This window comes from Arachis stenosperma, chromosome 6 (genome assembly GCF_014773155.1).
Source record: "Arachis stenosperma cultivar V10309 chromosome 6, arast.V10309.gnm1.PFL2, whole genome shotgun sequence".
NCBI classification, from domain to species: Eukaryota; Viridiplantae; Streptophyta; class Magnoliopsida; order Fabales; family Fabaceae; genus Arachis; species Arachis stenosperma.
The window spans coordinates 111,199,466-111,212,730 of record NC_080382.1 but is presented as its reverse complement, the minus strand read 5'-3'; the positions used below and the strand labels follow the sequence as shown (position 1 = coordinate 111,212,730).

At 34.8% G+C, this 13,265-nt stretch overlaps 1 protein-coding gene across 1 annotated transcript; it reads right to left on the bottom strand.

Moving 5' to 3' along the window:
* Positions 1-10,401: 10,401 nt before the first annotated feature.
* On the bottom strand, positions 10,402-11,383 carry LOC130934406 (uric acid degradation bifunctional protein TTL-like). Its single transcript, XM_057863982.1, has 4 exons — positions 11,171-11,383; positions 10,942-11,043; positions 10,721-10,847; positions 10,402-10,574 (listed from the first exon to the last, which is right to left on the bottom strand). The coding sequence occupies exons 1-4, from the start codon at positions 11,381-11,383 to the stop codon at positions 10,402-10,404; spliced, it is 615 nt and encodes a 204-aa protein (XP_057719965.1).
* Positions 11,384-13,265: the final 1,882 nt, after the last annotated feature.

The following is a 13,265-nucleotide window of genomic DNA, read 5'->3' as shown; positions in this document are numbered from 1 at the left end:
AATACACAATATCTCACATCAGTATCCATATGTAATAATTCCAATATATAAAACATAGTTTTTGGAAAGCGCCTCTACCTCAAAACGCAAACCATAACCCCAAACGCGTTAACTGACTCCTTTTTGCTCAGCCCAAAATCACCGGTCAACCAAAATCCTGGCTCTGCTTGCTCTCTCAAAAGCAGAAACAGCTACAAACGGCACAAGGAAACCGGATTCTAACTCGTAAAACCATTAACAGTACAATTACTTTATTACACGGAACAGAACACTAACGCAGAGCTCTCGAAATAGGAATACTTACTGAAACTAAGAACGGCTGAACCGGACCGTAGTGCCCTCTGAACCGGTTGGGCGGTGGCCCCGGCAGCCACCTCCAGCGGCTGCGGCGACCCGACTCCGGCAATGGTGACTGAAACCAACATGCCGCAACAATAAAACTCCAGAATCTCACAAGAAACGAAAACCAAATTCGAAACCCTTACCGGCATTGGATCTCGACGGCGGCAGAGGCGTTTTCCAGCGACGGCAGCGGGGGTCTCAGGTGGCAGAAACGGCCAGAAGCTCCGGTGTGGTTCCGGCAGCCACAACCACTTCTCCGGCAGCCATAAACACAGAGGCGCATCTCCCCTTTTTAACAGCGTCACCTGCGGCGGTGGCCGGTGCAGCAGTGACGTTTTCAGGCGGCAGAGGCTTACCGATGCACCCCATGAGCAGCGACAAGGTTCCCAACAGCAGCTGGGCTTCACGGTGGCAGAGTAGGCACAACTGGCAACGGCGCGGCTGGAGGTCACGGCGCGTACGACGGCGACGCGAATGGACTCCGACGCGGTGGTTGGACCTCAGCTCGATCTCAGATCCGTTCTCTCCTTCGCGCGTCTCCCTTGCTCTCAGCCTGGCTCGGCGACTCGCGGACGGACCGAACGATGGCGGCACGAGGACGGTGGCGCGACGGCGAGACGTGGGTCGACGGCAGGGCGCGGCGGCACGTTCTCTTCTCTCTTCCCTTGCGTGACAGCCCTCAAGGCGTGGCACGACGACGCGGCAAGATGGGACGGCAGCGTTGAGCAGGACGGCGGCGCGATGGCGGCGGTGAGACTAGCACGCCGGCGCGAGTCTTCCTCCCCTTCTCCCTTATTCCACGGCCCCTTCCCCTTAACCCCATTCTTCTTTCTTTTTTGTTCTGTCAGAGAGAAAGGAAGCTTTGTGTGTGTGTGTGTGCTGTTGTTAGAAGGGAGGACTGTAGCAGTTGTGGGGAAACCGGGTCATGGGTTAGGGTTTCAGGGTTAGGGTTTCATTTTCAAAAATTAGGGTTAAGGGCATTTTAGTAATTTCACTTAAAATAGGGGTAATATAGTAATTGAAATCCAACACTATTTGTATATAGAAAAATACTATTTACTCATCAATTTCACAAATTATTTTCAATAAAATGCCCAAATCTAAAAATTAGAAATGGTATACTTAATTTCTTCATTTTCCAAAATAGCAGTAATAATATTTAAAATATTATTTATCTAATCCAAATCATATAAAATCCTTATTATTTCATAACTACCAACTTTATAAATTTGAATATAGAAAATAATCCAACAATTGTGAAATTGGATAAAAATCATAACTTATCTCAAATCCAATAAATCAAAACTTGCCTTAATTATCTTTAATAAAATAATCTCTGAAATTAAGGCTATAAATAACTGTAGGATTTGAGACTTGATCATAATAAGACTTTTCAAATATTCTGGGTCTTACACTTCTCTCTCTCTCTCTTCTTCTCTCCTTTGTTCTGGAGAAAAGAGAGAGAGAGAGAAGAGGCATATAAAGTGAAAGAAGGCTGAGAGAGAAAGAAAAAAGAGAAAAAAAGGAGAAAAAGAGAAGAAGAAGAGAGAGAGAAGAGAAGAAAGAGAGAGAAAAGAAAAGAGAAAGAAAAAAGAGAAAAAATGAGAAAGAGAGAAAGAAAAATAGAGAGGGGAAGGGGAGAGAGAGAGGAGGGATGGGAGAGAAACAAAAGGGGAGAGAGAAAAAAAGAGGAAGAGAGAGAAAAGGGGGGAAGGAAGGGAGAGAGAGAGAGAGAAGGGGGATGGGAGGGGAGAGAGAGGGAGAGGGGAGCAAAGAAAAGAGAGGGAGAGAGAGCGAGAGAAAAAGGAGAGAGAGAGAGGAGGGGAGAAAGAGAAGAATGGGAGAGAGAGGAAAAAAGAGGGGAGGAGGAGAGAGAGAGGAGAGAAAAAAAGGGAGAGATAGAGAGGAAGAAAGGGGAGGAGAGAGAAGAAGGAAGGGGGAGGGAGAGGGAGAGGGAGAGAGAGATAGAGAAAGAGATGGGAGGGTGAAAGAGAGAGAGGATGGAGAGGAGAGAGAAAGAAGGGAGATGGAGAAAGAGGAGGGGAGAGAGAGAGAGAGAAAAGAGGGGAGGGGAGAGAGAGAGGAGAGAGAGAGAGAGAGAAAAGAGGGGAGGGGAAAGAAAGGGGAGGGAGAGGGAGAGAAAAGAGAAACGGGAAGAGAGAGAGAGAGACGGGAAAGGTGAGGGGGGAGAGAGAGAGAGAGAGAGAGAGAAAGAAGGGGGAGAAAGAGAGACGGAGAGGAGAGAGAAGGAGGGAGAGAGAGAGAGAGAGAGAGAGGGGATGGGGAGAGAGAGTGTGAAGGGAGAAAGAGAAAGAAAGAGTATGTAAAAACTAATTTTGGAGTTTAAATAAAACCAGTTTTAATTTGGTTTGAAACTAAACTGAACCATAAAAACTGATTTTCAATAAACTGATTTTTCATAAAAATTATGGTTTAGTCAGTTCAGTTTTTTATTTAAAAAAACTGGTTTATTTAAAATAGTTTCAGTTCAGTTTCAATTCAGTTCAGTGAAACCAGTTTTTTTGCACACCCCTAGTAGTTAGGACATTGTAGTATGTGACCATAACTAGGCCTGATTTATGTTTTGCTATAAGAAAAGTAAGTCGGTTTATGAATAATCTATTGTTAGCTCATTGAAAAGCTGTAAAATGAATTTTTAAGGTATTTACAAGAAACTCAAGATCATGGTCTCATCATGCACAAGTGCAATGATTACAGGTTGTATAATTTTGCCGATTCAGATTGGGCTGCAGATTTAGAAGATAGGAGGTCTGTCTCGGACTATTGTATTTTGTTAGGAACAAACTTGGTTTCATGGTCATGCAGAAAACAAGTTACCATCTCAAGGTCCTCAACAAAAGCTGAATTTTTTATGTTTAGCTGTCTGTGAAGCAGAGTTAGTTTGGATGCAGAATCTGCTATAAGAGTTGAGAATTAAATTGCCAACAGCTCCTACGATATTTTGTGATAACTTGAGCATAGTTATGCTCACTGGAAATCCAGTTTTACATGATAAAACCAAATATTTTCAGTTGAACATTCTGTGTGTGAGAGAGAAGATCAATAGCAACTCTTTGTAGATTGTGCACATCCCAGGAGTTGAACAGATGGCTGACATATTCTTACTAAATTGCTGTCAGCCTCTTCCTTTGAACGTTTAAAACTCGAGCTCAGAGTTGTCTCAAAGACTAACTTGACCTCAAGAGGGGTGTTAAGGAATGTGCATTAGTGGACAACAAGACTGAAGTTCAAGAAAATCAAGAATCAATTAGCACAAGAATTAGTTAGCAAGTTAGTTGATAAATGAAATTTTGTGTGCTTGATTTGTGTTATTACAGTGGTGTATATATGTGATCTAATCTATCTTACTGAAAGATAGAAAAATATTATTCAAGTTCATATTTGTTCTTTCACAATTCTCTAAACTTCAAGAAAACATGTCTTTCTTCTTCTTCTTAAATTCAATTTTTCTGCTATGAGTTAACAGATTCTATTAGTTGTTCTTCTGCTACTTGTATCATAATTAGGTTTTCTATATATACAACTAGACCATGTTCACCTCTAAAGCCTATATGCATTTCGAATAGTTTTCTTGATTACACAAAAAAAAGTAAAAACTGAAAAATTTCAAATACTTAGCAAAATCAATTTTTTGTTGTAGTAGCAACATCAAAGGGTGTATTTGGGTTAGCTCCATAATTAGCAACATCTCGATCATTATCAACGACACTAGATCCAAGATTAGCTCCCTCAATTCGAAAGTTAGCAGTAATAACTATGGTTGCTAGAGCAAAAGCAGCTACAACATCATGTACTTTTTGTGGGAATAACATTTTTTAGAGTGATTTTTTTTTTTTGGCCACAGCAAGTTGAAGTGAACTCTTTATACACCCTCTCAAATATTCCTAAATGAAAATGTATTTTTGCTAAAATCCCAACCAAAAGAATCCTTACAAAATTTCAACCAAAAGAAGAGATAGAATGATTTGTAAAAATGACAATTATTGATTCCGTGTCAAATCCTTATTTAAAGATAAAAAAATGTAGATGCATTGCCATTTTTTTTTCAATTTTTTTGCCGAACAGAACTAGTAAGAGCACCTTTACATAACGGATAGAGAAGCGATGCAGCATTCTCAGAATAATGTAATCGAGATCAAGAAAAAAAAAGATGAATAAAAATACCATTATAGAACAAATAGAGAAGTGATTTAGCATTTTAAAAATGATGCAATCGAGAAGAAGAGTCGTTAAGCAATTTGCAATGCAATAATCATCAAACAAAATGTTTTAATTTATTCAGTATTATAAGTTAATATGTTAATTTATCACATCATTAATAAATATATCATCTCAAAAATTAACACGAGTCACAATTTAATTTATGGGATCCCAAATTTTATGTTTGTTTTAAAATATATTTAAAAATCAATTTGAGTATTTATTTTAGACTATATGACTTTTAAATTAGTGTGAGATTAATAAATCCACTCGTTTATTATGGAACCGTGGGCAATGATTCATTTCACGTGGCTGAATCAAATAGGTTATTTAAATGCTCATAATTCATATTAGTGAAAACAACCGCTAACCCCAGGAAACAGCCTTTCGCTAACTTTTGTACTTTAGCATACATAAATAACTATCTTCAGCTGGCTTGTTGCTATTTGTTTATTTAATCAGAAATTTAATGTAGTTCCCTAGTTACAATTTCATACAATAATCACTTTTTTTTTTTAATCAACACCATCTAATGATATCTTCATATCTTATTCCTCTCAATATTTTTTCTATTTCTTTATTGGTCCACCTCCAACGCTCAGAATATTTTGATCCATAATTTTCAGTTTCTCAAATGTCATTATTAGCTACCGAACCAAAAAATGCACCCTTGGTCAAAACTTTGTCTTTTTGACTCAGCTTTTTCATTCTGGTATGTTTGTTGAACTAGAATACGCTTGATCAAGCTTAAAAACATAACAAATTCATATCTGTAAATAATACCGCTGTAATCGCTCATTGAAAATATGAGGTATACCTTACTCTTAGTGGGACCGATTAGTGCCAAAACCCACATAATTTTTAATCATAATAAATAAATAAATAAATCTTCCTTTCGTAGACCTTTTTTTTTGTCTAAATAAATCTTTGTATATTTAAACATCTAATAAGCTAATAAATTTAAGTTAATTCAGTAATTACATCATTATTGTGAGTTCGAATTTTATCTCATATATATAATAATTGATTGACCAACTGCAAACTCTTAAATAGAATTTTGATTCACAATAAATTAGTACTTGATATGTCGATTTAAAAGGTACCATGAAAAAAAAAATCTAGCAAGCTCCAGAATAGCAATTCATGGTGATAATTATGCTTAACCCAATTTTAAGGATTTAACCAAAGGGAAATAAAATAAAATAAAGCTTAACGGCTTAATCGCAACAACTTATTTAACATAAGAAAAGTAGCTTATCTCATAAATTCTTAGCGACTCCACAAGACCACAACTACAGACAAGTGCATATATCCGAGTACAAAACATTTAATTGGAGAAGAAATAGGAATATTCTAATTTAACAGAAAATAGTATACAAAATTACCCTACCCACAAGTTTTTTACTTTTATTTAATAGCTGTACAAATTTTTATTAGGTAGCCTTAATAATTAATTAACCTCTTCCTGGTGTCTTTGGGTCATGGTTTCTGTTTGCTCCTGCTCCAGGGTAGTCATTGCTTTCCAAATCCATTCTTCCTTCAACTGTCATGAACTCTTGTGCCAAATCAAACATCTCCGATTCACTATTTCTTGATTCTGGAGTACCCTGAAACTATGGATAGAAACTGATTAACTATGTTAGATTTGAAGATAATAAAGTTAGAAATAATTACTCAACAGAGCGAACATGTGATGTGGTTACCAGAATATTTTTACATTTTCAGAATTTTACACTAAAAAATATAAAATTCCCATGTATATAAAAACATTTCTTTGGTGGCTCCAGAGTCAAATTAGATATGTAAGAAATTAACTGCTAAACTGGTCAGAACTACAATTTAATTAGAGCCCTGTGTTGCATGCATATATAGAGGACATGAACCATAATATAATCCAATAATCCAAAATATATAGTGCATCTTTTAAATAGAGGAAATTCCGAGTTAGACTAGTAATATAATTGTTGAAAAGAATGAGATTAATTTTTGTTCGTATGGGTCCAAGATTTGTAATTACCTCTTCTAGTGAAGTTTGGATTGAGGATTTTTCACTCCTTGGAGAAAGACTTCCTGCAAATTTTTAAAGCAATATTCCATTAAAAAAATAATAATTTGAAAAAAAAAAAGGGAATTTAAGAAAAACATGACAAGGATCGATAGAGATAGAACAGTTTAGTTTAGAATAATTAAGGTGTGTGTTCTTACTAGTTGTTGGTACAGCCAAAGATGAAAGAACATATGAGAAAAGCAGAAGGGTGATGAACAATTGAAGTAGTGGAGCTTTGTGAATCATTTTTGAATAGAGAGAGTGAGAGAGAGAGATCTGAAAGATGAAAATGAAATGAGAGCTATGGGAAGGTGATACTTAGTATCACCCATGTGATGATGCTGGTTTATATAGAAATCTCCAAAAAAAAAAAAAAGCACAATTATTTTGATTTGAATATTTTACATCACAAGCCATTCGTACTTGAATGTATATATTAATTATAATTATATTGCTCCAAGTCAACCTCAACTTTTCAATCTATTTTTCATTTGAAAAATGTTATACTTGCATATAAAAGGTAAAATTAGGGGTGTTCATTGATCGGGTGAAACCAGATTTAGTGTGACTCAAACCCGACTCGAAATATATACCGGGTCTATTTGTTAGACCTGAATCCGACCCTAAACCCAATGAAATCTATACACTTTCGGGCCACGATTATATCGGGTAAAAATCGAGTAAAAATCGGGCTGTTAATATTACATTACCTTGATACCTTCTTGTAAGCTAGCCTGTGAAAATATCTAAATTTCCAAGACTCCAATTATTATTTAACATGGTAAAATTCACTTAGAAAAATATAATAAGAACCAACTATTCTCTAAAATTAAAACATAACCACAATCAATACTAATATTGTCTGATAACATCAAATATTTAAATCAATACAATAACACAATATTATGCATTAGTCTAAAATCTTATGCATTTTAAATATAAAATATTAACTTATAATCTTATAATGACTAATAACACAAAATATTAAAGTTTACAATAATTAAATTCTACATAAAAATAGGCATCATCCATCACTAATAATACTATTAATTGTGTATGATGACCGGACCACCGGACCGAATTCGAGTGACCCGAACTATAGTCTGAACCCGACCCCAAATAATGACCAGGTCTATTTTTGAGACTCTTATCCAAATTTAGACACAATAAAATCACACCAAATTAGCTCCTAAAAAATTCGAAATCAGACTAGATCGAACCATACACACTCCTAAATAAAATAATCAAGGTTATGAAATGCGAACAACCCATTAAACTGCTGGAGTTAAATAATTAATTGATATAATAAAATAATATATTATATATAAAATATATTATTTGAATCAGTCACTTCGATTCCATTTTTAAAATAATAAAAATATGATGAAATATTTTTAAATAAAGTTTATATTTATTAAATAAAATTGACACAAAAGATAAAAACTCTTGAGGTATTTCATAAAGATGCAACGTGGATTTTGTTATTAATATCGAATCTATTTAAAGTTTTAAACTTATATACACATTAGGAAGGAAAAAAAAAAGATAATAATAATAATAATGAAATGTAAATTGAATAAGTATCAAACTGTGTGCCCTTATTTAGAGCTTACCTCACGCCCTCACCTCATTTCTCCTTGTGGCTTGTGCCTTTGCCACATGATGATTGAGCTAATTCGGCTTTTTTTTGTCCTGAAATATCGCTGCAAATATTTAAAATTAATTATGTATATATCTATATAACTTGTGGTGATTTTTGGAGGCTAATTTTTTTGCATATAAAAATATTTATATAACATTCAATTATTAAATTTAATAATATTTTTTAATTTTTGAGAGTGAGACAATACGTTTTTTTGGGTATTGACAATACGTTCCCACAAATTTTATAGTAATTGGATAGAGTATTATGCCTTAAAATTAAAAAAAAATCATAAAATTCAATAATTTAAGTATTATACCGAAATTTTAATAATATCTAAAAAAATAAACGATATTTTAAATGCATGCAGAAGATTTATCACAAATTAAAACACCTCTTTACTTTATATATAATAAGTTAAAAAAAGAAAATAAAAGAGAAAGCGAAAAACACCTCATTATTACTTTGCAACACGAAGAAGAAGCCACTAGAATTCACATGTGTTGTCATCAGGTGTCACATAAAGGTCTATTTCTATCTTCTGAAAACAAAATGTGTACACTTTAATTAAGCTCGTTGTCCTTGGCTCCTGGCCTCTTTCATTTACACGCACAGGAGGGGTGAAAAAAATATACAAATTATAGGGTAAATTGTACATATAAACTAAATACATTTTAAAATTATGTAAAAATCTCAAATTTAAAAATGTTACATATATATTCTCATGCACATTTTTATATAAATCAAATTAATAGAATTCGAATTAGTCATTTAAGTACTAAATCGAATTGACAAGATTTGAATGAGTAAGAATTGAGATAAATCGATATTACTTGACTCGATTTACCACTGAATATAATTAGATACTAGTAAATTGAATAGTGTAAATTCAATTTATAAGCAATAGCATAAAGTACATAAATAGAATGTAATAGATTCGACTTAGTTTGGTTTTACTATACAAAATTTTTTATATCAAATTTTATATAATATTCTTCCGTCCATTTTTAACAGTTTATAAATATTTTGGAAAAAAACTGTGTATATTTTAGAAGATGGATTTGCGGTATAATTTAAATAAATTCATTAAAAAAGTTTATTAAAAAATACATTTACTCAAATTCTAAATATAATACTCTTATATATAATCAATAATTTGAAAATTAAAAAAATAATATTATCAAAAAAAATTTATGAACTATCAAAAATGGACGGAAGAATATTATATAGAATTTAAATTGTTTTGCATTGATTTTTATATAAAATACTATTATCATTGTAATTATTCATTTTATAATGAGTACAACTAGAATTTTACTAATTTAATTTTGTCAATTCAATTTAGTACTTACACGGTTAATTCGAATTTTTTTAATTCGATTTATATAGAAATGTGTATGTAGGTAAATTTTTTATTTGGGACTTTAACGTAATTTTAAAATGTGTTTGATTTATGTATACGTTTTATTCCAAATGCGTTTTAAAAAATCGCTGCTAAATAGAATCTGCTATCAGTTCTTGTGGCAGATTTGGGAGAGGCTACCAAAAGCTCTCATTTTGCAGCAGTTTTATTGTAACCGCCGCAAAATGTCGAGTTGGCGAATATACTTAGATACTCTTTTTGTAGCGATTTTCTTTCAACCGTTGCAATATTATTTTTAACTTGAAATTTTTTTTTGTTTACACATTGCCTTTTTAAATCTATTCTAGTCCTTACTATTTTTTTTATGAAAAACATGTTTCAAACACTGCAACTTAATGCATTAAATAAATTTTTGATTTTGTGTTACGTAAAAAATAATTCATTAATTAAAAAAATATTTATAAATTAATAATGTGCACAAATTTACCAATAAGGTTTTCTCTTGTACTATCAGCGCATTTTGAGTTTGTATTCAAGCATAAATGGTAAAGAAAAAATCAAGTGAACGTCTAAATTCATAAAGTAAAAACAAAGTTCAATAGAGCATAAAAATAAGTATTACTAAAGTAGACAAACAAGTAATTTCTCATCAACATCGTATTGACCTGGCCATAAATACTCTGTCAAAAATCTACTGCAGTCACGTGATAAAGGATCTGATAAGTCATCTCCAAACCATGACTTTTTGTTCAGATCGAAGCCCCTTTTTGCAGCATGTACGTTATCTTATCTATGTTGGGTGTATAAAGTTTCATTGTCTTCTTCTGGAACCTTATTGAACTCAACATTCCTGGAGATGTCATATCCACCGGAGGAGATAGCGTCTAAATTGTCTTCTAAATCAGTGTCTGCCCCATCTAGAGTGTCATCAACTATTTTGCCTGAATATTCAGCTGACACTGAAAATATGAACATGCAACCAATAACATAAATCTACTTAAAAGAAAATTATAACTTCCAAGTCATTACCTAGTAATTAAGAAAAAAATTGCGGAATTATGGGAAGAGGACTTTAAACATTAACAAATACAAAATTAACGATTACCATCTCCTTCGTCGGTAGTTTGGACAGATTTCTTGGAAAAAAGCTCTCTAATAGAACGTTCTATATATTTTAATTCCTCTTTTAAAGCAATCTCCAACTCAACAACATGCATGTTACTAAAGCGCATCTGCATCATAATAAAATGTATAGTTCATGGTCTTTTTTGTAAAGCATATTGTGTCTCTGTGATTAACTTTCTATGCTAGAAATTTATTTCTAACCTTTAATTCAGTAAGTATGTCTTTAGAGGTCCTACAGGCTACAAATGTCACAAAAACATACCCAAATTTCTCCTCATACATTGATCCCCATTCATGAAGTTCCTACAAATTTTAGCATGAACGTAACAACTATTATTGGTTAAATGTTGTAAGAATATATCAACTTAAAATACTTATTATTCAAATATAGTTTAACTCAAGTTTTTAAGGGTATGGCTAACGAACAAACCTGCATAGTAGCTTCGTTCGCCATTTCCAAGTATTCATTAGAACAAGATCGTCCTGATATAGCCTCCAACCAAGACCTAACATTCAACTTACGGGACCATATGTCTCTGGCAACCGTAATTGCATGCTTCAATGAAGGGAATGGAGAGGCCATAGCCATTTCGTTAGCGAATGTTGTGCCTGCACAGCATGGTGAGAAATCTTTTGTTTCCATTTCTCCTGTTACAGCACCATTGTATGTTGATGATGAGCGGATAATTTGTACGCATTTTGGCATTATTTTTAGTATGTTTTTAGTAGTTTGAGTTGAGCTTTTAGTATATTTTTATTAGTTTTTAGTTAAAATTCACTTTTCTGGACTTTACTATGAGTTTGTGTGTTTTTCTGTGATTTCAGGTATTTTCTGGCTGAAATTGAGGGACCTGAGCAAAAATCTGATTCAGAGACTGAAAAGGACTGCAGATGCTGTTGGATTCTGACCTCCCTGCACTCGAAGTGGATTTTCTGGAGCTACAGAAGCCCAATTAGCGCGCTCTCAACGGCGTTGGAAAGTAGACATCCTGGGCTTTCCAGCAATATATGATAATCCATACTTTGCCCAAGATTTGATGGCCCAAATCGGCGTTCAAAGTCACCCTCAGATTTCCCAGCGTTAAACGCCGGAACTGGCACCAAAATGGGAGTTAAACGCCCAAACTGGCATAAAAGCTGGCGTTTAACTCCAAGAAAAGTCTCTACACGAAAATGCTTCATTGCTCAGCCCAAGCACACACCAAGTGGGCCCGGAAGTGGATTTTTATGTCATTTACTCATCTCTATACACCCTAGGCTACTAGTTCTCTATATATAGGACCTTTTACTATTGTATTAAGGGCCTTTTGATCATGTTTCTATGATTGAACTCACTTTGGGAGGCTGGCCATTCGGCCATGCCTAGACCTTGTTCTTATGTATTTTCAACGATGGAGTTTCTACACACCATAGATTAAGGTGTGGAGCTCTGCTGTACCTCGAGTATTAATGCAATTACTATTGTTCTTCTATTCAATTCCGCTTGTTCTTTGTCCAAGATATCACTTGTTATTCAACTTGATGAATGTGATGATCCGTGACACTCATCATCATTTTCACTCAAGAACAAAGTGACTGACAACCACTCTTGTTCTACAAGCATACGAGGCTCTAGTGTTTATCTCTTGGATTCCTGATACACGATGCATGGTTGATCGCCTGACAACCGAGTGCTCGCCTGACAAACGAGCCAGCCATTCCGTGAGATCAGAGTCTTCGTGGTATAGGCAAGAACTGATGGCGGCATTCAAGAGAATCCGGAAGGTCTAACCTTGTCTGTGGTATTCTGAGTAGGATTCAATGATTGAATGACTGTGATGTGCTTCAAACTCCTAGCAGGCGGGGCGTTAGTGACAGACGCAAAAGAATCACTGGATTCTATTCCGGCCTGACCGAGAACCGACAGCTGGATAGCCGTGCCGTGACAGGGTGCGTTGAACATTTCCACTGAGAGGATGGGAGGTAGCCACTGACAACGGTGAAACCCTTGCATAAGCTTGCCATGGAAAGGAGTAAGAAGGATTGGATGAAGACAGGAAAGCAGAGAGACGGAAGGGAAAGCATCTTCATACACTTATCTGAAGCTCTCACCAATGATATACATAAGTATCTCTATCTTTATCTTTATGTTTCATTCATCATCTATACCCATTTGAGTCTGCCTGACTAAGATTTACAAGGTGACCATAGCTTGCTTCATACCAACAATCTCCGTGGGATCGACCCTTACTCGCGTAAGGTTTATTACTTGGACGACCCAGTGCACTTGCTGGTTAGTTGTGCGAAGTTGTAGTGATCACGATTTCGCGCACCAAGTTTTTGGCGCCGTTGCCGGGGATTGCTTTGTGTATGGACAACTGACGGTTCATCTTGTTGCTTAGATTAGGTATTTTTCAGAGTTCTTAAGAATGAATTCTAGTGTTTCAAGGTGATGTTCTTATCATTACCAAAGCTGATTGATCCTCATCAATTTAGCTCTTGAATGCAATGTCCTGCTGAAGCTTGGCTAGCTATGTCTAATTCCT

Excerpts from the sequence above, each read along its gene's own strand:
- LOC130934406 (XM_057863982.1), bottom strand. The coding sequence starts at position 11,383 with ATGGAAACAAAAGATTTCTCACCATGCTGTGCAGGCACAACATTCGCT. Across the intron at positions 11,044-11,170 it reads CGAACGAAGCTACTATGCAG|GAACTTCATGAATGGGGATC; the intron begins GTTTGTTCGTTA and ends TAAAATTTGTAG. Across the intron at positions 10,848-10,941 it reads ACATACTTACTGAATTAAAG|ATGCGCTTTAGTAACATGCA; the intron begins GTTAGAAATAAA and ends ATTATGATGCAG.